Source organism: Gasterosteus aculeatus, chromosome 4, assembly GCF_964276395.1.
Source record: "Gasterosteus aculeatus chromosome 4, fGasAcu3.hap1.1, whole genome shotgun sequence".
NCBI classification, from domain to species: domain Eukaryota; kingdom Metazoa; phylum Chordata; class Actinopteri; order Perciformes; family Gasterosteidae; genus Gasterosteus; species Gasterosteus aculeatus.
Window position 1 is genome coordinate 14,314,812 of NC_135691.1, and position 26,485 is coordinate 14,341,296.

Consider the following 26,485-nt stretch of genomic DNA (forward strand, 5'->3'; position numbering starts at 1 on the left):
GAATATTTTCCCCCTTTCCATACTCTTAACACTGTGTTGAGTTTCAGCTTTTTCTTTCTCATTGGGTGGACACCAATCACCTACACAGCCCATTAAAGCAGAGTGTGTGACTGCTGAATGGGTCCCACTACTTTGTGTGTGTGTGTGTGTGTGTGTGTGTGTGCGTGTGCGTTTGGCGACTAGGATAACTCAGGGTAATGTATTGTCCTGTGCGCGCACCCTGACAGTTCCTCCTGCCGGTGCCTGGTCATTCATTACTGCTAATTTGACATGTTTACGGACCCCCCTCCTAACATTACATACTTAAGGCAATCGACTGACCTTAAATGGAAACACCTACAGCCGCGCTGCATGTCAATACCAGATGAGGATGCTTGTGTCTAAGTGTTGTTTGTGTGTGCGTGCTTGTGTGTGTGAGAGAGTGCGTATACGTATCTACGAAGCAGTGCATCAATACCGAGTTAGCGCTTAATCTGGAGGAACAGGTGAGTTATGCCTGCAGAGTCGGGTTGCAGCATTATCCGAGTAAGTGTGTATAATGCGGCCAAGAGGTGAACAATTCAAAGTGACGCAGGAGGTGTGCGTGACTGTGAATGGGTGGGGAGGGAGCAACGTGTGTGCAGGCCAAGAGAAATTAGACGTTTAAGAGCCGATATCTGTTTTGGATTTCAATCACCCACCCCCTCTTTTTGTGTTTTCACATATTCAGCACTTAAGTACAGTGTTGTGTCATTAAATGGCCAATCTTGCATTGTCTCTCACTGATACACAACATTAATCGCCAATTAGCTTGTCCTGCGACTGGCCACCTCTCTCATTAGAATGTGATGGAATATAACGGTACTTAATGATGCTTAGGAAACATAATGAAATGACTGAGCTGTAGAACATGTGGAGGAGCCGCGGTGCATCAATCAAAGACGACCCTGTCAATCCAGCGTGCGTCAAGAGCGCGCAGAGAGTACAGGCAGAGGGGAGGCGGGGGAGGTGCGTGTGCAGAAAACCACTGGCCTCCATCGTGACCTCATTAGGGAGAAATGAAGGGTGGACGTGTCCCCATCACAAGATACCTCGGCTGCTTCAAAGTGGGAATGACATTAATGTGGGACTGTCTCTGCCTCTGTCTGAATGTCGGCCTGTCGGGTTGCGCTGAAACAGACGAGATGAAGGTGTAGGAGGGGGGGAGGGGAGGGGGGGGTACTGAGGTATCTGCTTCTGGCTCTAATTAGCATGTGAATAAATGGAATAAATAATCTATATTATTTATGGATTTGCTTTTATCATTAATCAACATAACAAAAAGCTTTTTCTAATGTGCTCTCTGCAGTCGCCACTGTGCTGTCAGCTGAGGGGAGGATGGAATTGAAGGAAGAGAAGGAGCGAGGAGGAGGAAGTGGGGTAGGGAGGGTGGGGGGCGGGCGGGCAAATAGCTTATCTTTGGTGGGGTTTTTTTTCTTTCATTTCAGTAGAACAATAAAGATAAGTGTTCTACATGCTTGCTCAACACACGCAGTTCGCCGGCCTCCTCCCCTCCTTCCCCTCTCTCTCTCTCTGCCGGCGCCGGTGAAATCCATCTCTCTATCGCTATCTCTCTAACATCCATTACATACCCCCAGCCCCTCACCTCCCCACTCATTAGGCCAACGCACAGTAAATTAGCAGCAGCAATTACAGGGAATATAAAGCACGGGCTCTGCCGGGTGCCTCTGACAGGTATACCACACAGATCATAGTCAGACACCCACAGTCGTCAGGATAATTACTGTGGGAAACGACCACACACCCTCGTAAGCGAGAGCGCAAACCCGAGCGTGAGTGCGCGCTCGTCGCAGGGTGCACAATACGCTTCCTTCTTGCTGGAATACGCGGAGGCATAAAGGTGTGCACACATATTAAGCGAGGCCTGGAATGTAACTTCCCGCGTCTCGCTGGGATGTCCATTGTGACAACTTTCCAATGAAGAAGAATATTAACATTCATCCCTCCTCTCCTTGTATTTCTCTCACTGTCTAGGTCGGCCTCCATGTTGAACCCCCCCCACGCCCCTCCTTCCAACTTCCTCGTTTCTTTCCTCTCCTTCTCCTTTTCTTCATGCGGGATCCCCATGGGGGACTCCTGTTTTTTTTCTTCTTTCAAACACGCCTCCTCGCTCTTCCTCCCTTCATGTGTCCACACAGGGAGGAGGATGAGAAATGGGAGGAGGAGAGCGAGATGGTGAGGAACATGTGCATTAATATATTTCATTAGGATACCAGCACAGAAGCTGCTGAGCAGCGCCTCCCTTGATGTGCGAAGGCTCCGTCTCCTGCATCCAGAGGCGCTGGCCTGTAAGAAGAGTGCGCAGTGTTGTGTCTCCAGAGGTCTGCTGGCTCCGCGCTGCCCTTCAGCCTCCCACCGCTTCTATTGTCCTCCTCCCACACTGACCAGGCTATCTGGGCTCCATAAGCTGCTGGAAATAAAGAGCAAAACGGGTCCACCTTTTGTCTGTGTGTACTTATGATTTATGAGTGCGTACGTTTGAACGCGCGTGTGTGTGTGTGTGTGTAATTGTGGCACTGCAAAAACGCATTTGGGGAAAGCGTAATCCCTGGAGCCTGGCAGCGCAGCAACATGGCAGTGGGGCTCGGCTCGCTAATCAAAAACATTATGCTCCAGGACACATTTTCGGTGTGTATCCTCCATAATTCAATATCACCTCGTGCTGCTAAACCGGGCACACTACAACCCACTTTACTGTTTGTCAGCAAACTATCAACGCGGTTATTAGATAGGAGGGAGAAAGAGCCCTGTGCAGTTACAAAAACCTTCGGGCAATTAAGGAGGCAAACACACTCAAGAGCCCACAGTGTTTACAAGTTCTTATTTCATCAGTGCTTCCAGGTCGTCTCCCCCACCGGCGTTGCGGAAGCCTTCAGTTACCGTACAGACCCTGGGACGCTTTGAGGTCAGCAGAATCACGGGATCCGCTGTTTTCACAAGCTAATCCAATCGCAGGCCGCTAAATTAGATATTCAAAAAGAAGAAGAAAAAAAATTAATTAATTTTCTGCTGATGACCGGGTATGCAAATGATGACTCAATTACGGTGGGCTGGTGCGTTCGCAATTAATAACCTCGGAATCATCATTAACTAATATGTTTAGGAGGAAACTTGTCAGGCTAACCATGTTCACCATGTCATCAGTAATGCATTAATGAATTAGATTCATTAGAGAAAGGAGCCCAGCGGTGGGAAGGAGGGAAGGGGGTGAGGGGGATGGAGGTGGGACGGGGGGGGGGTTGCTCTTTCTGACCTGCAGAGCTGGTGTTAGCCAGTTCTCTCCTAGTCCTCGTCAACAGACTCGCAGCTATCTGAAGATGAAGATTCCAATCAAAAGTGGTCACAACTTACATTTCTTTTTTTTTAAATGGAATGATCGCGTGACAAAATGACAACTGACAGAGTCACAGACAAGAGGTAACTTTAATTCAACATTGTGTGAGTCCAAAAGTTATCTTACAGCTCAGTTTTCATCAAAAAACAATAACAATCTATACAGTAGATTTTTTTTCCTTTTCCTAGAGCTGTTCAGTGTATTTGCAGTCAGAGACAAAACAGAAGGGAAAAAATAGACACCAGCTATTTGGTTTGCATCTTTTTGTTGTTGTTTGTTACCTAAATACAAAACGTTGTCACCCATTGCCAATATTCATAATCAGGATGGAACTCTGCTCACAAAGAAGCCATTGTATGACAACAGACCTCTGTAGTTCATTTGGAACAGATACGGTGCGGCCCCTCCCCTCCCGCCCCGGGCCCCCGGCCCCCGCCGGCACACAAGTGCCTGAAAAACACTCGTCCATCAGCAGGCGCCTCTGTTAAAACGCTCCTTTCTGCCCACTTAACAAAACCAGGCTCTAGAAAAGAAAAAGCAGAGAGAAAAGCCCGATTCTCTGTCCAGCAACAGCTTGAAGACACACGGCTGACACAAAAGGAAAAGACTACAGACGTGGCTGAGAGGCCGAGGAGCTCCCTTTCATGCTTCCTCCCGTATTTGTGTTGTGTTTAGCATGTAATGAAGCTGTAATGTCCAAAGGCCGATACACGGAGAGAAGGAGGGGGGGAGGGGGGGTCGACTGTCGGATGCCGGAGTCGGACCTACGGCTCCAAGTGTGAGATTAAAATTGTGCTGCGACAGCGCTCGTCTTCACTGTGCTTCCCTTTTGTACTACGACAAAAAAAACCCAGCTTTGTGGTGTCACATGGTTGTGGTTGATGAGAAATATTGCCAACATACAGTTGAAATGATTTCATTAAATTGGAAAAAAAAAAAAAAAACGCTACATAATTGCTACAAAAAAGACAAAGTGTTTCTGTGAACACTAAAGTGCAACGAGCACAGCGGAGACAGGCCCCTCAGCGTCAACGTCCTTCAAAGCGTGTCATTGCTGTAGTATTATAGTACATCGGGCTGTGTGTGTGTGTTTGTGTGTGTGATTGTTGAGTTATGGCTCTTTGTATTCTCGTCTGGCTTCACCACCAAACACAACGGGTTTGTGCTTTGTCCCCAAAGTTCCCATGAATTCCTCTGTGGCAATAGACAATTGTGGTGAGGGTAGAAAACTGTACACGTGATTGAATGAAGAATGGGTTTGCATTGTTAAGGCATCTAGACTGCTGGTAAAGATTACAGTGACAGAGAAAAGAAAGAGTATATAGATACAGTATGTAAGCAGGCATTAATAACGCAGGAAAAGAAAGAACAGGCGGGGGAGAAAGAAAAACACAGAGCAATTTCTTAGTTCCCTTGGTTTCCAAACACACACACACACACACACATAAAAAAAAAAGAAAGTGTCACTCAAGAGAAGAACCCATGCATATTATCAGTTCAAGAACACTATCAATCTGAAAGCCTCAGAGCTCAAACAAAAAGATATAGATTTACAGTATATATTAATGTGTGTATATATTCTTAAAATCTACTTCAACCAAATACTCTGAATAAGATGCTACTTTTTTGCCATACAATAAACATTTTCATAAGGAAAAAAAAAAGTTTTTTTTTATTAACTTACAAATAATACAAAAATAGACAATGGCATGTTTTTGAATCATCAAATTAAAGCATGGCATACCAATGAAAAACAGTCAACATACGAAACAAACAAAATAAAGATAAAAAAGTCACATTTAAATAGTGGGAGACAACAGTAAATAATGAAACAAAACACTGAAATATGTTCACTTACTGTATTAAACACAACACAACTAAACAAGGGTGAGAGGAAATGTACAAATGCAAGGGATAAATACATTATTTATAGGATATTTTACAGAATCCCCTTTTTTGTATCCAAATCCACATTTGTCATGTTTAGCAGATGAGATATTGACAACACACAGTAAATCTATCTTCTGTACTGAGAAGCTGCCTTAAGACATTTAATGTTAACGTTTCAAACTATAGCTATTGCAAAAAGAAAATAAACTTCAAATGAAAAATTCAACTTTTTTTTTTTTATGTACAAAAATATATCACGCATTTATTCTAATTTGATATTTACTAGGCTCCTTCAGTACAGTGCTGGCTGGACACACACATCCACGGGCTTTTCAAGTCTCTGCTAAAATCTCAGACAAAAAGTCAATTTTGGCTAAATCATCACCACATGAAAGCAGAAATGCATATTGCAAACAGCTCAATCCTCACAGCTTTGTTAAAATTCAAACTAAAAAAACATACCCGGGGAGAAGAAAAAAAAAAAGAAAGGCATGTTTTTCAAAAGTTGAGGGTGGACTTTTTCTATCTCTTTGTATTTGTCTGTTGTGGACCTTTGTTGCATTTGGCCAGTGTGTTGTTATATGGTTTTAGTGAGCAGGCTGAGCTAAAGAAAGCATCCTCTATTGTGACAGAGGCTACGTAAACTTCACGGCCAAACCAACACTCCATTGTTGTTTGTGTGAGTTATGGATTGCGAGACAGCGCGGGGCCTTCAGTAATCGAACCCAAACCTTACAGGCATAAACATGAAGATAAATAAATGCTCTTTTCATGAGGTCAGTGTCACACGGTGGGTAAAACTATCAGTCTTTATACACTCCATCCAACGTGCTGTCAGAGAAGCTACACTAATTCAACCAAGAGGGAAAGAACATCACAAAGGTTGGTGTTGTTCCTTTTTTTTGTTTGTTTTCGTCTCCCCCAGATGATATCCCAATGGAAAGGCCTGAGTTTAACCGAGTCCTGCGTCTTATCTTGAGTTCAGCTCCAGAGCACAGCGGAGACTCGCCAGACTCTGCCACTGTGTCTTTTCCTCTCAACGTTCCCAAATCTACAGCTATCCCAGATCCTCTACATGGGTGGAACGATCATCCCGGGAATCGCTGCTTTGTGGGAAAAAAAGAGTGGGAGGAAGGAGGTGGAAGGCAGGCGGGTGGAGGGTGGGGGGGGAGAAAGAGCGGGTGGGGGGGAGAGAGAGGTCAGTCATGTGATTGCTGGGTTTCATCTGTCATCACAACAGTCGCATAACAGAAATGTGCTCCAGCATCTGGCAAACAAAGATGACTCTGCCTCATTATCTCTTCATTCCAAAGGCCCCCAAAATCAAAACATTTTCCTCTGCCGCGCAACGATCTTGGCTCGCACCGACGCCATCATTCAACTTCTCACAGGCTTTCTGAATAGCTTCACGCAAGAGCTGCCACTGTTAATTGTTAGCAGTCGCATTGTGCGAGCCCAATGTGCACCGTGGAGCGTGATTCAGACACGGGTGAGAGAGGGAGACACAGAGAGAGAGAGAGGGAGAGAGACGCAGTGACGTGGGATGACAGAGGTGTTGAAATTCCAACTCGACACGTGGAACATGGAAATGGAAGTCGTAAGCTTTATTCACATTTTTATCTTCTTATCTCTCTACCTTCCTGCTCCCGGCTCCCCTTCCTCCCCCTCGCCCTCCCCCCCCCCAACCCCCTCACATTTTTACACAGAAGCCATCTCAGGGCGAAATTTTTCATGTAACATATTGGCTCCCTATTGATTCCCCTCCCTCCTCAATCCACTAATACCCTGGTTATTTCCTAAGTGTTTCCTGCTCGTGGGGATCAAAAGAACTGTGTGTGTGTGTGTGTGTGTCAGTGTGATCAGTGCACAGTGGCCACTGGCCCTTTGGGTCACCGTGGTCAGTGCTCATCAACGCCGACGGAGGAAGTGAGGAAGTGCTTAGCTCGGGGCGCTGATAAAGCTTCCCATCCATCATTTCTCTCTCTCTCTCTCAGGATCTCAACACCATACAACATCCTGCCCAGACGAAAGGGACCCTGAGCAAACTCCGTGGAAACGGGAGAACAGTGAGTGACCCGCGGTGGCATAACAACCTCCCCGCACCCCTCCAGAGACACCCAGCAGAGCACGGGCAGGAAGCAGGAAGTGAAAACAGGAAATGGAACACATGTGGCGTGGCATGCTGTCTCTGCAAATGAGACAAGAGTGACAAATACAACAGAAAAGACAAGCAAGGGTGGAGACGGATGAGCGCGTGGCGCAAACGAGCGGTGCGGGATGGAACGGCGTGGAAAGAAACGCGGCAGGAGAAAACGAACGTACTTCAGGAGAAGGCCAGGCCCTGCAGAGAGTTGTTCGATGAGTACTTGCTAGAGTCCACAAAAGACTGATCTAAACCGAGGAAGGAGGGTGGAGGGGTTCAAGGAGGGTAAGGGAGGAAAAAACAGGGAGTGAGGGGGAGGAAGAGAGGGGAAATCGGAGGAAGAAGTGGGAGCACAAGTGAGAAAACGTTATTATAAGGAGGTGTAGAAGAGCAGGATTAAAGCTCGATGAGGAGGTCTAAACATACGAACAGTAGCTATGAATTCATTATGCGGTTCACCAGCTCACCTTGCAGGCTGTTCCCGTTAGCGCTGGTGCACGTGGGCGGAGGGGAGTTCTGGGGTCGCACCACGGGGGCAAAGGCGCTCTTCTGCTTGACGGCGGCGGACACCATGTTGGCCGGGGAGAAGGAGAAGATGCCGGAGGAGCTGCTGCAGTTGGAGGGAAGGCTGGTCGACGAGGCCATTGTGGGGCTTGAGGGGACGACTGAGAGAAGAGAGACGGGTAGGAAAGGAGGGGTTACGGGGGGGTCAAAGGGAGCACGTCAGGGAAGAGGGATAGGGAGGAAAGATGACGATGGAGAGGGGAGAGACGAGGTTAGAGAGAGGGCCGAGGGCAAAGGACAGGCAGGCGGGACGAACAGAAAGGGACTGGTCAATGGATGATGGCGGGGGAGATGATATTTTGGACTCAGATCAACTGGCTCAGATATTTTTTGTTGTAAAGCATCCACCAGGCAAAGATATATTCCACAGCTAAGACAAAAATGTGTTTGGTTGGAAACCTGCACCGAAAGCGCCCTGAAGCACTTTCGCCCCCTGATCGTTCTGTTTTGATGACTCATCGCGTTGCTCAGGGGAGGCAATGGTTTGACATCTCCTCGCTCACTAGGGGTGCTTTTCACGTAATAGGCTTTCGGGGCAAACAAGGCCAGATCACCTTCATCACAGATAAGAATGCAAATGATTCCACTGAGGAGAGGAAAAATCCAACATTTGAGCCAATAACATCTGCTTGACAATAATCACGGCATCTGCGCCTCTGCGACATATTTATGTGTAGAAGTAGCTGGCTTAAAAAATTGATTATTTCGGGGGGGAAATTACATTGAAGCTACAGGCTTGCCAACCGATAGCACAATAAATCAGCACAGAAGTGACCAAGATGATCTGTATATTTTTGTTTGTATTCAGACAGACAGACAATAGACGCTAAACCGTGTTTTTATTGTCCAGAAGTTGTTAGCCATGCAGAGCTGAATAAAATGAGAGCTTCTTTCATTTGATGGATTATGTGGCAATCTAGCACTAACCCCTCAGAGTTTAGCAATGTGAAGACGGCTTCCAAGTGCAACAAAAGTTAAACTCCACCGACATTTTGCTGTTTCAAATTCTGGTGTGACCAGACCGTAAGGCTTTAAAATCACGTCATCACTAGAACTGTAAATTACATTTCATAAAGATTGACCACATGAAACAGCTCAGTATTTTAAAAAGAAAACAGTTTTAAGCTGAATTTACTTTTGAAATTTCTGACATTTAGGTTGATTACATAGAAGACGTTGGCTGGACTTTGACAGGAGACTCATCCACAGAGAGAAAACACCAGGAGGTTATCTCCACAACCCAAATCCAGTCTACCTCTGACACGATCCCATCAGTCCTTCTGGGTTTGTCTTTCCTCTGCTAATACACTAAGAGCATTTTCCCCCTCAGTGATTTTACAATCAACCGAGTCGTATTTCACCTGCCTTCTGATATCTGCTTCTACCTTTATTGTTGTTATTATCCAACACTTAGCTTTTATGGCTCTTCCTGACAAATCCTCGCAATAAAGTCATAATCCATTTATGAAGGGGCCTAACTAATCAATTAATGAAAATTGGACCTACAAAGGCAGGCCGAGGGGCCATTGATTGAAAGTGTCTGTGTGGGGCCGATGAGCCTGTTAAAATACTTGTTAACACCCAGGAATCAAAGCGCTGAAATGGAATTGCTTCTCTAGCAATTAGTTTATTGATTTAATCAAGGGTCTTTAATGTAGAGGGTGAATGTGTGTGTCTGAGTAGAGGTGGTGGGGGTGGTGGGGTGGCAGCGGGGGGGGTTTGCTGGGTGATCTGCTTCCTCAGGCCAATAAAGTGGGGATTTGCGTTTGAGTCTGTTCCTAAAGAAACGGATGAGCCAGCTAAACTGCATGATTTTCCCCCTGTGTGACACTCCTTGTTTCCACCCACCTCCCTCAGTTCTTGTCAAACACGTATTATTTTATATTCAAAAGGCTCAGCCTCAATCTTCTCACTTTCCACCTCTTGGTTTTGTCGTCCCCTCTTTGTTTCCTGCCCCGGGATGTGGTGTATTTACTCACTGGCATAGGGCGAGTTGCCGGCAGATCCATTGAGGAAGTTGGGCGAGGTGCCCAAGGTCGCCATGCCAGAGTTAGCGTAGCCGTTCATGCTAGTGGAGCTGTAGCCGCTCTGCTGGGGAGTTGAGCTGGGAACATAACCATGAGGGGACACACTGCTCGTATTCCGACTGAAACCTAGAGACAGCAAAACAAATGGAGAGAGAATATGTGTTGAAGGCAGATGGCAGACGAAAACTAAACGAGAATGTGCAACGCGGCCAAATACTCTTTCCCCCACGTGGCTAATGGACACGGCGATATAGCCAAAAGAAATGTTTGAAAAACTCAAGAGACGGCATTTGATGAACGGAGCGGAGGTAGATATGGGAGATATGGAGATATGGGGGGGGGGGGACTCGCTGCAATCCAACAACTAAAACAAGAGGCCTTTCACCTCACTGGCTCCTATCCAAAATTAGATCAATTGATAAGGCAATTAACACTAAAAGGCCTCCGCTGCTCTCATGTAATTTATAAAGAATGAAGCCAATGTTCCTGACAGGACCTTTCTTTCCTCCATGCTTTATAGGGGCAGCCAACAGAAAGGGGACAAGATGGAAAGGGGACTATAAATATACACATCAGTTGCAATGCGCTGACTGGAGAAAAAAAAAAAGAACAGCTGGAATTGAACATCAGGAGTTTCTGCTCTCTAGTGCAACAAGGGCTGCACTTCTCTGCCTCCTTCTTCATCATTAGGTACCACCAATTCCCACTACTCATCTGTTAGGAGTTGGAAACTGCAGGCCAGAGGTCTCACAGCTGATATCTGTTGTTTTCCTTACATCTGGGCATGTTACCAGATGAAGATGAAGGACAGAGGAAGCTCATTGAAAGTATTGAGACACATCCAGAGGCGGGTCATCCACTCTTCTCTCCTTCCCCTGATACATGTGATGAATCACCACTGACTGCGCCCACATCTCTCTCTGTCAGACAGGGCCGACCCCAGTCTAATATACACACCCCTAGGACCCACTCATATTTCTCCATCGTACTCCATCCACGGCTCTCTTTCTCTCTCTATTCTTCACTCGCTCACCTTCGTTCTATTCGCGTCTTCCCTGTTTCTTGCAGCTGCCTCCTCCTTCCGTCCTCCTCCTCCTCGTCCTGTCCTCTTTCTTCAGCATCTTCCCCATTTGTTTCCCACTTGTAAATCAACTCTGAATTTCCCACATGAAAAATAAAATCTCCCCATCACACTACTCATCTTTACTACTCTTTCAATAACAAAAGAACTACTGAATAAATAAAGTGCCACTACATTTCCCATGGAAATGGACTTTAATGGATTCCTGGGGACTTGGCTCACCTTGATTGGCCGTTTGCGCCACCTCTGACCCAGTGAAGGAGTTTACGGCCATCATGCCAGCATGGACGGAGCCGCTGCCGAGGCCGGCTAGCTGGTTGTGCCCTCGCGGCACTGTCGTATAGAGGGCCTCTGCGATATCTGCTGCTCGTTTCAGAATCATCTCCTGACAATGAGGGAGAGGAAAACAAAAAAAAAGAGACGCAAAGATGTGGTCAGCAACAGAGGCAGCAGAGAGAAGAAGAGAAAATACAACTGCGACGCAGACCTTATGGTCTCACAAGAATGCTCTCCATTTGAAATACTGCACATGTATACATAGTAGGCTGTGTTTTATTTTTAAATCAGTGGTCACTGGGAGTGGTGGGACTGATTCCAGCCAATGGATGAAACGCCTCCCTAACAGACTCATCGTCTTCAGCCTGGTTCGTCCTGCCATTCATTATCCCACTTCTTTCCCTTCTCCTCACTCTATATTCAGTTGCCATTGAACATCTCCTCCTTTCTTCCTCAACACATGAGCTGATAGAAGCACTTACTTCTACCTATGTGTGTGTGTGTGTGTGTGTGTGCTCATGGCTCCCTGATGGGGCGTGAACACAGCAGGGGGGCGGCGGGCCGAGCGGAGACCCCCGCCTTTGATGCTGCGAGTGGTGTGAACCAGAAACATCATTTGAGGAGGAGATATTGATGTTTGTGTTGCTGGTGTGAGTGTTTACCTGGTTATTGTGAGGCATCCCGTACAAAGCCTCCACCAGGTCTGCGGCTCTCTTTAAGATCACCTCCTACAATGAAGCGCGGAAAAAGGAAGGGGATTGATCACGGGTGTAAGGGCTCAAAGAGTTCAGTCACTTTTATTACATTTCACGTCTGAGGTTATGCTGTGAATGCAGAACAGGAAGGAGGCAGTCGGAGGAAGAGAAATGGGCCTGTCCTGCCACTTTGTTACTAGCCGGGCAGTTTGGGAGAGCAGATGTAAGATACTGTTATCTGTGAATAAAACATGAGCCTGTATCCCTCTATCAGTCAGCTGTCTTCTACGGCGTCTTCTCCTCCCTGCTGTCACCGGCGGATCATGAATCTACCCCACGCGATCGCACATCAATCTCGTTTAACACGAGGTATCATCGGGCTGACGGCCGTACAGGTCCCCTCGTCAGCGGGGCGCGCCCTCGTCTCATGCCCTGAATTAACCCAGGTAATGACCCAGGTGAACAGCCCCGTATCCACTTTGTGTGATAAACGTCCAACATCACCGTCGCAGGTGGAAACCACTGAGTGGTCTTTTCCCACATCAAACATTTATCCTTCCGTTGGGTTTGCTGTTCCTCCACGCTCATTTTATACCGCTTAGCCACCTTTCTCTCCTCGCCCCGTCTCTATCCTCTCCCCTCTGTGTGAGTGTGTGACTCCAGGCAGTCGTTATACGCCTGTGTGTGTGTGTGTGTGTGTGTGTGTGTGATGTAGACACCTACAGCCCTATGAAACCCTTTTTAAAAGTTAATGTGCCGGGGCCAGGATATATGCCGGAGGCGCGACAACCAGAAAATTGCAGCCCCCTCCCCTTCAACCTTCCCCTCGTTTCTTTCCCTCCCTCACTTCCACTCGCGCGCGCACACACACACGCTGTGCGCTATACCCTCCTGAGTGTATCCCTCGCTGTGAACAAGCCCCGGAGCATGTGTGCTCTCTGTTCCGTGACACACCGCCTTTCAATCAGACCTCATATCACACACACACACACACACACACACACACACACACACACAAACACACGGGCGTATCCGCACACTCAGCCACGCACATGTGGAGGCTGTCGAGCACGCCCAGGACATGACGAGAGGGTCAGCAAAGCAATAAAGATTGTAGAGCGCTGTCCGAGGTGCTAAATTCACTCAATAATGGGAGCGCTGCCTCTGTGTTAACCTCCCATTACTAGCACTATCTGGGGGAGGCAGAGAGGGAGGCGGGGAGGGGGGGGGGGGGGAGTAAAGAGGGGTGACCAGAGAGGAGGCCTGCTCTGTTTGATTGAGAGATGTAGAGGCCCTAGGAAGGTAAGTGGTTCTTTAGTATGTATGCGCCGCTCCTCGCTTGCTTCTCTCTGCTTTTCCTCGACGCCCCGTGTGCCTCCCAGGGATTGCCAGATAGGTAGGATGAAGGATGGATGGATGACGGGAGGGAGGGAGGGAGGGAGGGAGGGTTCGAGGGGAGGGGGAGGAGGGGAAATGAGGGAAGTGTGGGGCATTAGGACACGAGCATCGAGAGTGTAACGATGTTCGGGAAGGACACGTGAAACCTCAGTCCCTCCATCTAGGAACGTTTTTTCTCTTCTCTCGACCTCCTGTCTCTCTGCGCGTCTCTGTCTCCAGCATCCTCCTGCACTCCCTCTTCACCTGCGTCTCCAAACGGCTTTTATCCCTCGTCCCTCTTCGTCCCCCCCCCCTCTATTAATCACTCTCTTGTGGTCCTGTGCCCTGTCTGTACCTATCAGTCTCTCGTTAGCGAAGGGATCTGTCCAGTAGCTAAACGCGATTAGGCAGCGCTCCAGAGTCGTTCTGATAAACAGATAAATGTGGTTAGCGCCGCGCTGCCTCCCCAGCTCTGATGCTGTAAGGGGAGACCATTTCCTGGGCGCAGGGTCTCTTCCCGTAAAGTCGGGCCCACAGAGACGTCAACAGGAAGGGGAACCTGATCCAGAGCAGAGCCTGGCCCTCGTCTGGCAGGAGCGGTCACTCATTAGCCGGCCCCAGACCCCCAGCTCCACCTCAGCCCAAGCTAAACACCCCGCAGTCTGGCTGCGCCTGAGCCGCCTACTCGCTCTGACTGCCTGACTATTTACAGCACGGCACAGTATGGGGGGGGGGGGGGGGGGGGGGGGTCATTACCACAACATACAGAGATAGAACAGAAATGCCGCTTATTCTCCACTCAAAAAAAAAGTGCCTCTACAACAGAATACATTATGTTCCCAAATTAATTTCATCTCGATTAAAAATTGACTGAAGAACAGCCACAAAGAGGCCAAGGTGACCATGAATGGACATTGGTAGCACAAGGGGGCTGCCAGTGGGTGCCCCCTTTCCTCCCCCCCCAACCAACCCCGCTCCCCCCTATCTGATGATTGAGGCCAACAGTTGAGAGAAGTGCGGTCCACAAACTGTTATTGCCTCAATAAAGGCACCAATCAATAGAGCTGAAATGAACAACCGGGCTAGCCAGCTACCGCTGTTCATTTGGAAAGAGAAAGAGACACTGCGGAGCGATGGAGGAACAGGGGGGAGAAGAGAGGGGATGGATGGATACGAAGATATTTAGAGGGAAACAGGGGGTTGATAGGCTAAACACCAGAACTCGCTGGGACAAGTCTTGTATCTACCAGACATGACACACAGCCAGGACAAGTGATTTCTCTATCAGCCTTCTGCATCTACCTGAGCTCTCCATCTCTGCCTCATGGTGACTTCCTCCACCCAGTGTGTGTGTGTGTGTGTGTGTGTGTGTGTGTGTGTGTGTGTGTGTGTGTGTGTGTGTGTGTGTGCAGCCACAAAGCGGTGTGTGTGTGTGTGTGTGTGTGTGTGTGCATTTTGGAGCGTGTGTGTGTGAATGCTGGTTTGTGAATGTGTGTGCTGGAAGTAATAAAGTCCACCCGGGGTTGACTTCGATCCACTGACCCAGCAGGAGGTAAGACTGGACAGCTATGATGGATCACCTAACCTGCTTCTGCCTCTTTCTTCCTCTCTCTCTCTCTCTCTCTCTCCCCTCAACCTCCTTTCCTCCCTAACCCCCCCCCCCATCCATCCCTTTCCTCTCCCACTTTGCCAGTCTAAATGACCTTATACTCAGTGGAAGGATGAATGGAGTTGCTTGTGCGTTTCGCTGCGCAAATAAAAGTGTTTGTTTGAGCAGAAATGAACACGGACGTACGATAAGATGTCAACGTGCGTACGCTGCGTCACGCAGCGCCGTGTGGCTTTCTGTCTACGAAGCACCCGCTCACTGCTCTGTGTGTGTGAGGTCATGATGCCCTTGTGCCATGTCTGTCCACTGGTGCTATGTAACTCTAGTCGCCGTCAATACGTATCTGTGTTACCAAGACAAATTCCTTGAAAACAATTGCATGCGGCAACCAGCATGAGCACAGACACACGGGAGGAGAGGAGGTGCGGTACCTTGGGTAATCTCTCTTGGTCCCCGGGGTGCCTCGGGATGACCTTCTGTAACCTCTGGAAGCCGTAGTCTATGGTTGGCTCGTTCAGCGCTACACACAAACAGAAAAGGGGGAGAAAAAAAAGCTTGATGCTTAATGATGAAAAAAACCCTAATGTTTCAACAGCAACCGAGAGATACAGCAGGAGGAAGGCGTCTGTGGTGGATTAAACACGGTTTCACGCGAGTCTTTCAACAAAGTGAACTGAATGCCGCAAAAAATGTGGGTGTTCTCTATTAAGTCTGGTGTGTGTCTTTGTTTGCCTGTGATGTAATGAATTCTTTCTTTGTCGCCTGCTTTGGCGGTTAATAAAAAGACTGTCAGGAATCAGTGTGTGTGTGTGTGTGTTTGTGTGCATGGGTGTGTGTGTCTGTGTGTCCCGTGGTCTTGCGTTGATCAGCGACTAATATAAGCAATTACAGAAACTGGTTCCAATATAACAAAGGCTTGATCGCTCCGGGGAATAAGCTAAACACACACGCGCGGACACACACGCACATAAAAACAGTGGCGGACACACACACACACACACACACACACAGACAGAGTCAGATCATCCAGGCAGCAGGGAGAAAGCCCTCTCTCGGCATGCTGTGGTCGTGCTACGGTAATTGAATATGAGAAGATTTACCATGAATATTTAAACATTAGAATAAATACAGTGAAGATCTGAGGCTTATAGTACAAACACTTCAGAGGAGGATTGTTGGATAAGTGCTCTCTCCACATTATTCATTCCTAATGTACTCTCTCTCTCTCTCTCTTCTGCCCCCCCCCCCCCCCCCCCCCCCCCTCCCCCTCCCTTCTAATTGTAAGTTGCCTGGGGAGTCAACGCCCATGCGTAGATAGAAGCATTGCCTTCCCTTTCCAGGCTACGATCTCGCGTCTCTACAGAGTTTGTGGCTTCAACATGTGTGTCTGTGCTTCTACGTGTGAGAAAACGGAGAGGGAGCCATTGTGCGTGTAGATGTCCTGTGCGTGTCTGTGGCGTCCATCTGTTTCCCCCGTGGGTCGCAGCTTGGACGTTTCCCGAGGGCTCATGCCCTGCTCGCCTCACATCTGAGCAGCCCGGCTGACTAGGCGGCCCCCAGAAAAGAATAAAAAAAAAGGGCCCCTTGAGGCTATGGGTACAAGCTGTCCTGCTGGACCGATAGTGACTTCAGCGCCCCCCCCCCCGAGCCGCTCGCGTCGAAACGCGGGGAATAAAAGGGAGCAAAAGGAGAGGAGGATCGGTGTTGCTCTGTTTTGGCAACGCGGGCACATTTGGACAGCTCTCTCCCGGTGGACCGTCCCAGTAATCCATAAGAGTGAGAGAAAGGAAAGGTGACTAGAAGCAAAAGGCAGAACAGAGGGGAGAAGCAGAGACGCCAGAGGCAGAGGCTCAACTTCTGAAGAACGACACGCATTACAGGCCAGCTGCTCCGCTGATAAAATAAGCCAAAACAATGAGATGATCACATGCAACAAATAAAGTATGAATTATTTCTGAGGACAAATATTTGACATTACTTCCCTATTCTCTGATCTGGCTAAAGCCTTAAGGAGGATTTGCCCTGGATTAGGCCCGCAGTTTGAGGAGGGGATTGTTCCCGACAACATCCTCTCTTTCGTCTCAAAGGCTTTTGTTTTTATGATTAATTTTTTATCAGTTCTCCACAATGTGCCAAATGAGCCACGAGTGAACAATAGCATTAAAACAAAAAAAAAAGACAAGACGCACACGGATACCCCCTATTACAAATAAAGAGACATTTTTAGTAATTGACAGAGGAAGTGATATTGTCTGCGCATTTTCAAGGACCATAAACCAGAGCTTGTGGGACAATGCGCACCACTAACAACCTGCCGTGTGACTCTTTGTCTCTTTGGGGATTATCTCGGTGCTTTATGCTCTTACATCTCTGCTCAATATCTCACGTTTCCCAACAGGAATTAGCACAGGAAGAAAAATAACCTCTCCTGCCTGGAAAGAGGAGTGTCGTGCCGGTACACTCACAGCGCACTCTCCTATACAGGTATATTTATAATTCTTAGCTGTCGCTCTCCAGAAGAGCAAATCAAAGCCAGTAAAACATAACTGCCATAAATAAATGAATAGATGAGCAACAGCCCTGGACTGAAGGGATTCACCTAGCAATCACCCACATCAGATCAGATCAATGCTCATGGAAATTTCATGAAGCCTAGAATCCACACCGCTTCATATTTCACTATAATAACCCACAGAGCCGCAGGGGGAGTGTGTACGAAGGGGTGAGGGGGTGGGAGGAGGAGGAGGACGAGAGGAGGCGGGGGCGGGGGGGTGGGGGGGTGTCGGACGTATGAGCTTTGAGGGGGGGGGACTAGGAGGAAGGGGCTTGTGTGCAAGGAGTATAGAGGTTATAGTTGGGGGGATTGAGAGGTCAGCCTGAGCAGGGCTGGAAACACAGGGACGGGAGGAGGGGAAACTACGGTAAGTGTCTAGTCGCCATGTCTCCCTCCCTTCCCCCCTACCCCCCCACCTCACAGCACTGCGTGCGAGCCAGTAGTGTACTTGCAGGGTTAGGTAATTGGCTCTGAGGCTTGATGTTAACACCTTAACAGGCCCTCAGACGGGGGGTAAGGAGCTGATCATATCACAACCCTCTGTTTCTCTCTCCCCTTCTCACTATCCGCTCCTCCGTCTCCCACCTCCCATTCCCTCCCTCACCCCCCCCCCGCCCTGGTCCCCCCCCCCCCCCGACCCCTCCACCCCTTTTCCCTCCCCTCTGCAGTCTCCAGTGCTCAGGTGTGATCTCATAAGCGCTGCCTGGCGATCGATGCCGCCAGTGGCAGGGGGTTCAATAGCCCTGAATTACGGCTTCATTTCTCCCCCCCGCCACCCCAACCTCACACAGATGAGAGCTGCCCCCCCTCCCCCCACACCCCCATCACACCCACACACACATGCACACCTATATATACCCACAACACCCCCACCGACTACTCACAATCCAGATCAATACCTTACAATCTAATTTTTATCCATTTTTCCATAAACCACGAGATTGCGTTTATTTGCAGAATCCGACAAGCTAAATAAAGCATCGCTTGAACATGTCAGGGAGACTAATGCATGGCTGGAAATTCATACACAGAAAACAGATGAGTAGAGCTTTTTGCCGCTGAAGGAAGGGAGAGGTTAAGGCTGTGGAAGAAGGAGAGGATGGAGGGGGGACGCTAAGAGATTCCACAAATCAATGGAGGTGTGGATGCTACTACAACCTAAGCTCTAATTATCTGTTGCAAAAAGTGCATGTCGACAGTTAACAACACCTGACAGCACGGGAGAATGCAGGGAATCTGGAGGGAAAAATGTGCGCTTGAATTAAGACATAAGAAATCATTTCCCCGGTTCATTTTGGCGGGGTGTAAAATAATCTTCGTTTGAAATTCATTTACATCATCATCGTGGACCAGATGCTCCTGTAATAAGAATGAAAGGCGCTAAAGAGGGAAGACGAGCCACATGGTGCAGAAAATTAATCTCAATCTCAAATAGAGGCGTGAATTTCCTCACGATTATGACGGCGTGCAGTAAACGTGAATGTGTGCAGCCATCTCCGCTGGCCCCGTGTCTCCAGCTGGAGAACAGCCGTTTTAATCAACAGCAGGCCTCCACCCAAGCTCAATAAAAGGCATTCACAAATAGGAGCAAGACGAGTAATTGACTCGTGGCTGCACCCCATTTTTATTGCCAGATGACTATGCTGCACTTGTGTGTACACGTGCATGAGCGCAAATGTGTAGGTTTATGCACGTGTGCATATGAACGTAGAATACATCTGTACGTTAACCACAGACTTTGTCTCGGGATTGGCAAATTGCATCAACATCAGGCACCACCTGACTGAAGCATTGATTGTCAGGTTTTCTGTCAGCGTGCGACAAGCACATCTCTTCACGTGGAACAGTTTAAATCAAGGGTAAAATAAATCTAAACTTTATAGAGGGTGTTAATGATTACAACACTTACAGTGGCATCATCTCCGTTTCACTCAAGCGTCTGCTGTGTGACAGACAACTGACAGTCCCTCCACCGCTCCTAAAACTAATTTAGAGCACAAAGGCAGTCTGAGAGAGTTTTCTGCAGCATCCCGGCGGCTTTAAATTCCGCTCTTGACTTTTTTGTCTTTTACCTCACTTTTCATGCTCCTCCTCACAGTCCCTGAGTGATATTTCCTACACAACTCATCTGCACTCAGTGCTGAAAAACCACCCCTGTTTGTGCGCGCGGGCGTGCGGGTGCGTGTCGTTGCGCACGGCGCCGACCTTAATGTGAGCCGGCAGCGCCTTTTAATATCAGCAGAGGCTGTAGTGGAAGCACTAAGCAGACAAGGCTGCATACTGAGGAGGGAGGTATTGCCTTTTGAACGACAAGGGTGATTCATCAACTCCCCCAATCTATGGCCAGTATCCCCGTGTCACACACACACACACATACACAAAACCTGGTGGCAGAGAGTATTATCACTCTATATTGCATGGAGAAAGGAAAAGGGAGGGTATCTCTGATTAATGTCACAAAGACAGCAATCCAGTAAAAGATGATACACAACCAAACATGGAGACGCATTTGTACAGGGGAGACGGGTGAAAGGGGGGGTGGGCAAGGAACTGATAATGAGAGGGGGAGTGAGGAAAGGAGAGGGGGGGGGATTAGAGAGAGCTCTGAGGCCCAGAGGTGGGTAAGGCAGAGGGCAGAGAGAGGACCAGAAGGGGATAAAAAGACAGAGCAAGAGCAGAGAAATAAAAAAAAAAGAAAAGACATTCTTTTATTCTTATCAGTGAAGAGCTTAATTGCCTTTGATGAGTCTAATTGGAGCTTTCTCAAGTCTAATGGCATAGGAGTCCTCAGAGACGGCAGAGGACACATTACTGTAATAGCTTCTCTCCCAATCTGCTCTGCACCAAAAGTCCGCTACTTGTCTCTTCTGTCCCGAACTATGGCGGAAAATCCTCGCATTCAGCGCCGGCTGGTTGTTGAGTATCAATGACCGGGCAGAGGAGGGGGAGGGAGAGTAAACCTATAGATGGGTTATATGTGTGTGTGTGTGTGTGTGTGTGCGTGCGCATATGTGTGTGTATGTTTGCAAAGTAGCGGGAGCAGCAGTATTGGGTATGTGTTGACTTAATTAGGTCTGTGAGCTGCTCGCTTTCCTCTCCTCAGCTGAAGTTGATTAGCAATGCCAGCTGTCCCCAATGTAATTCAGCGAGCGCCTGTGTGTGTGTGTGTGTGTGTGTGTGTGTGCACATGTAATATATGAGTATATGCATGTCTGTGAGTGTGGGGCTGCGTGTGTGAGTGTGCGCGCGCACGCTAGCTGCCAGCTGCCACGCAGTGCTGCCAATCCTCCATGATTAGTACCCACTGGCAACTGGGCTCAAACTGGTGCCAAACAGACCCAGGAGGGCAACATGGCCCATGGTAATCCTCCATCGCCTCCTCCCTTCGCTTTCTCCTCCACCGCCTTTTTTCTTTTTTTAATGTTCCAAACTCGGTGCTCGTCCCCTTTGTTGTTCTCTGCCTCTCATTCAAGATCCCAAACAACAGAAGCTTCTTGGTGAAGGTGAACGCGACGTGCCAGGAAAGGGCAGATCGAGGAGCCGAGGCGGAGGTACAAATACCCGCTGAGGGTGCAGAGCTGTGGCCGGAGTGAAGCGTGTGGAGAGTGGAACTGGGATCTGTGCCTCGACACGGTTGACTGTGTCACTGTGAAGGTGCCAGTGCTTGGCAAGCAGCAGCACAGTGTGTGCGTTCAACTCCCACTGGATGACCCTTCGCTACCCCTCACCTGTTGAGATTCTTGTATGCGCCTCCATGGACGCCAAGAGGCGGAGAGAGAGCGAGGAGCGAGAGAGAGAGGAGAGAGAGAGAGAGAGGAGAGAGAGAGAGAGAGAGAGAGAGAGGGAGCGAGGGGATGAATTCATCCAAAGATGCAAGTTTTGAATAAGTGAATGTGAAAATGGGTAGAGATGGGGCGTTTATGCGTACGTTTCCCACATGTTTGGCACATTAAATGGCTGCACGCACACACACAGACACACACACACACGTGTGCACCTACACACACCTATAGACACACAAAGCTCTATGAGTTTGGCGGGGTGCGAGCTGTTGGACAGCTTTAGCATGGCAATGGCTGCTCACCCATCTGCCCTCCGTCTTAGTAATGCAGTTAGTTGTTAATGTGTGTGTGTGTGTGTGTGTGTGTGTGTGCGTGCCTGCACGCTTGGAGTCCATTCACACAAATGTACATACAAACACGGGCGGCCTATGGCAGTCTTTCCCATGAATATACAAACAGGATCGTTATAATGACGCATGGACATGGATTCTATCCAGTAATAAGGACAAGCACAAGATGCAGAACAGGCATGGCAGCGACGTGACGCGCTCTTTCAATTGTGATTTTGTCAAATTTAGGCAATTCACAGCCGGGGCTTACGGCCTAAGTCTATCAGTGTTTGCGATTACAGGCAGATTTATGTGATTCACAACCTCCCCGGGGACCTGTGGCCTCGCATTGGTTAATCACCGCTTCACATTCACTCTCTATGTCGCTCTTTTCCCTGCAAGGCTGTAACTCGGCAACGATTTCGCTCCAATGTAACACTCCAGCTATTCATGCCCATGCACTCACTGTCAACCCCCCCGCCCCCCATTCTCCTCGCGGACTTCTTCCTTTGTGAGTCACGCCGCCGACAGGGTTAAATCTCAATAATCCCTGTAATCAAAAAGGTTAAACTGCCTCCTGACCTTCACCTGCTTCATAAAAGAGGGAAAACACTTTTCCTCGCCAGAACGGAAGGCTTTTGGCTGAATCATTGACTCGTGTTACTCAATTTGAAATTGTTTAGCGTGCACATTTTGCCCCAGAAACGGAGTGTCAAGAAAAGGATGAATGAATCTTTAATAGACTGCACCAGGTTACTTTGAGCATGTATTGCAAATAAACTGTCCAAAATAGGTACCTAACACCATTTTTTTTTTATGCGTGATTATAGTTTTTTATATAAATAAGGACTTAGGGGAAAATTGGATGAGAAAAGTCGCACATGACATCAGTGTCATTAGTGAGTGTTACTGTGTACAGTACCTGTGTAGATGAAGCGCCCAGGTGTGCCTTTGCAGAACTGTTTGGATTTGTAGGACAGCGTGACCTCCACCACCCCGGGGATATGTCTGGGTGGAGTTTGCACACGGATGGCGTGGGGGGTGATCAGCTGTGAAGGGGGGGCAGAGGAGGACGGAAGATTAATGCAATGAAACTTCATATCTAAACATGTGCCCAGGGGACCGTCCTCGGCTCGCCTCAGACCCTTCTCCTTTTGCAGCTTTTGACTTTCTTTCTTTGTATAATCGGCCTGAAAATGATGTGTTAGCGCTAAAGCCCTCAGGTGGCCCGGTAGCCCGAGGCAATGTCACTGTGACGCTTAGGATGGTTATCAGTGCTGACATGGACTCTGTAAGAGGCGTTCAAAAGCAGTTTATGAATAAAACACACCTTCCTCTGCATACATCTATTACCCAGTATAAGCAAACATATAATATACTTGTCTCTGCTGCCCCGTCTCTGAGTCTGTCAGCCGAGGCTGTCTAGCTGCCGGTAGCCACATTAAAGCAACACTATGTCTTGAACAGGCGCACTTAGTGTGGTTGATGAGCCCGCTCACAACTTATGTGTGTGTGTGTGTGTGTGTGTGTGCATGCTGAGGGCCCTTTGAAGAGAATCGGTAACAAGACAAAACACAAATGAGACCTCACTGAGTGCTCGTTTTTCGGCACGCTACAGTCAACTAGCACTCAAAGCTAGCGGTGCTCAAAAGCTATCAATGCCTCTGCCAGCAGCTATCGTGTATGTGCACGCGTGAGCGTGAGTGTTGTTTGAACTGTCCCTTTCATTGCTCACTTAGCTACGCTTTCATTCCACCATTGTCTGGCCCCACTCACCTCTCAGCTCGATAATATAGGAGCTTTTTATAGAATTATTCCTTTACTAAAGACAAAGCTGTTTTGCTGCACCGCTCAATGACCTTCAATTTCACACATACACTACATTTACATTTTAGTCATGTGGCAGACGCTCCTTACAAAGAGATTTGTACTGTACTGTGAGCACATACTCCAAGAAGGCTGAGAGTAACATAACTGTAGACAGGAAGTGAAGCCGAAAAGAGATATGACAAAAATAAAATTGGCGACGAGAGATGGAAAAGAGACAGCAGGCTGATATACTTTTGATATGGTTTTGCAGTAGGGCTGCAATTAATGATAATTGTCGTCATTAATTTTCTATCTAGCATTTTTTATAATTGCCTGAACTGAAATGGACCCAGTTTACGCAAAACACAGAAAAAAGGAAAATCTCTTCCACATTTCTGATGCTCAAACAGCAAATGTCTAAATGACATTTTGCTTGAAATTACATGAAATATTCTGTTGCTCAACTATTAATTGACTTAATGATACAGTGCAATAGTACTATATCTTCTGACTTTTTGGCAATGTTATTTTCTATTTTAAATACTGTGTCCTTTCCTTGACTCTTGAAAAAATGTCTTCTAATGAAACTCTAAGAACATTTTTAAACTGTTAAAATCTCCTGCGAATAAGGGTTTCAACAGACATTGCATTGTTTTAAATGGGCCTCAGGCCAAAAAGGTTTGGAGAGAGCTTACAGTAGAATGGCCTCTTTTTAAGAATGAGTGGTCAGGAGGCACTCATATGCATATGTGCACGTGCAAACACACACACACACACACACACACACACACACACACACACACACACACACACCCACACACACCCTCACCCATGACCAGGTGGTGACTTACCTCACTCCAGACCAGCATGGTTCCAAAGATGACCTGCAGTCCATCAAAGAAGTTGTCGCCGATGATGATGACAGTAGCGCCCCCTGTGGTCCAACCTTCACTGGGGCTGATGGCTTTGATGCTGGGGGTTGCTGCAAGAGTCACGGACAGAATAGATTAGATGCTAACCAACCCAGCGACAGCCCATAAAGGTCTTTGCTATTGGCATAATGTATAGTTCCCTCTCCGTCTTCCCATCTCTTTCCCTCACACACACAGACACGTACAAATATCGCCTCTCTCCTCTCTCCAAGGGGTCGGGGGCGAGCAAGGAATACTAATCAGAGTGATTATACGCACCCCGTTATTAAACATCACCCCTGCCCTGTGTGTGAGGGCAGCGGCGGTGCGCTTGTTTTATGACACGTGGCAAAGCGTGCAGGCGTGTAAATGTCAGGTGTGCTGAGTGTCTGATCAAAGGCCACGCGACCGGGGAGCAGAGAAGAGCCAACAGTAGCTCTGTCCTCTGAATGCGCCGCCTTCATTAACAAAACACTTAGCTCCTGCCCATATATATATATATATATATATATATATATATATATTATATATATATATATATATATATATATATATATGCGGTCGCTACTGTATCTGCAGTGGGCGGCCACTGAGCACCAGACAACATGGTGGTCACTGGTCATTTTCGCTCCGGCGTGGATATTTGCAATGCGTTTTTTTATACTTTCAATGTTTTCCCTTAAAAACATATTCTTTGTGCCTTATTGGACAAAGTACATGAAATAAGAACAATAAAACCCATTTTCAATAACTGGTATTCAATGTGCTTTTTGACCTTTTCAGTTGGCATTATTGACGTGGAGATTACAGGATGTGATTGAAGAAAAGAACAGCATTGGGAAAATTCATGTTTATACAAGCTAAATCCCCTCTCCTTAACAGATATGCAGCTTGTCAGACATGCTGTAATTCTGTAAAGCGGCATAATCCACTTTAGACTAGGCTGACTTTTTTTTCCCTGCAGCCTAGCCTTTGCTCTTCGCCTGACTCCCTGTTCTGTTGATCCTCCCAACAAGCTGGAATGATATTTAGCCCCCCGATACGCCTGCAGAGATCAACGTTCACCAAGCGGCAATCTGTGGCCGTAATCATGGCCTAAGAGGCCTCCTTTTCACAGCCGCTGATATTATGTGCGCTCCATGTGCATGTGTGTTTGTGTGTGTGGATTAACCAGATGGTGGAACGTGAATCCATGTGATAGGATTATACTTTGGGGTGTTCCTCGGTGCCATCTGTTCAACAGCGTGCACTGCTCATCTATTACCGCCTGAAATGGGCCCCAAAAGTTGTGTATCCTGCACACAACCCGCACACACTAGACAAAAAAAAAAAAAAAACGCTGCTGTGCCTCCTTTCATTTAATCTCCTCTTCATAATATTACAGACTTTTTGCCCCTACTGTCATTGAACCTACATGCCCTCTGTCTAGCTCTCTTACTCCTGTTGGTCCTCCTTCTCACCAGCGTCAGAGTAGAAAGTCAAGAGGAGATTCCAAACAAATCTCTGACATATGCAACATCTGTTAGCGTACTGCGGGTGCCCTCCGTTCTGTCTCGTCTTCAATAAGTGGTCCATCTTACCTCGAGAGAACGGTCACTAGAAAGATTTAACCATCACATTCAATCGTAATGCAATTTACTGTGGGCCATCATGTAAATCCCTTCTTCGTTTTTTTTTGTCATTATCATCCCTGCGGTTGCCTTCCTCCAAAAAAAAAAAGAATATGTTTCTCTTATTCAATGTCTGGGAAATCAAAATGAGAAAATAACTGGATTAGGGACTTGGAATCAGTGCGGCCTCCTAAATCATGTGCACATGTCATTATGAAGTATTAAAGGTTTGGCTTTGGCTGTGCATATGGTGTGCGTGTGTGTGTGTGCGCGCGTGGGCTTTTTTGTGCGCATGGAGTAAACCTGAGGGATGGGGAGTGATGGAGGGTTGGAGGATAAAGCAGGTCTCCGAGGAAATAAAGCCAGTGTTGGCTTTAAGCAGAACAGACCTCATAAGACACATAGTGCTTATGCGAGGCAGAGTAGAAGGCCCAGAGGCAGAGACCTGGGGGAGC

General features: G+C 47.7%; 1 protein-coding gene across 1 annotated transcript in view; it reads right to left on the reverse strand.

Moving 5' to 3' along the window:
- Positions 1–3,443: 3,443 nt before the first annotated feature.
- The window catches only part of LOC120817523 (transcription factor COE1), a gene marked incomplete in the record, with an annotated part of 47,991 nt that continues 24,949 nt past the window's right edge, over positions 3,444–26,485 (reverse strand). The window contains 8 exon segments of the mRNA XM_078102332.1: positions 3,444–6,369; positions 7,874–8,071; positions 9,950–10,123; positions 11,301–11,463; positions 12,017–12,082; positions 15,467–15,555; positions 22,623–22,749; positions 24,361–24,491. Of these exon segments, the coding sequence (XP_077958458.1) occupies positions 6,335–6,369; positions 7,874–8,071; positions 9,950–10,123; positions 11,301–11,463; positions 12,017–12,082; positions 15,467–15,555; positions 22,623–22,749; positions 24,361–24,491 (983 nt within the window).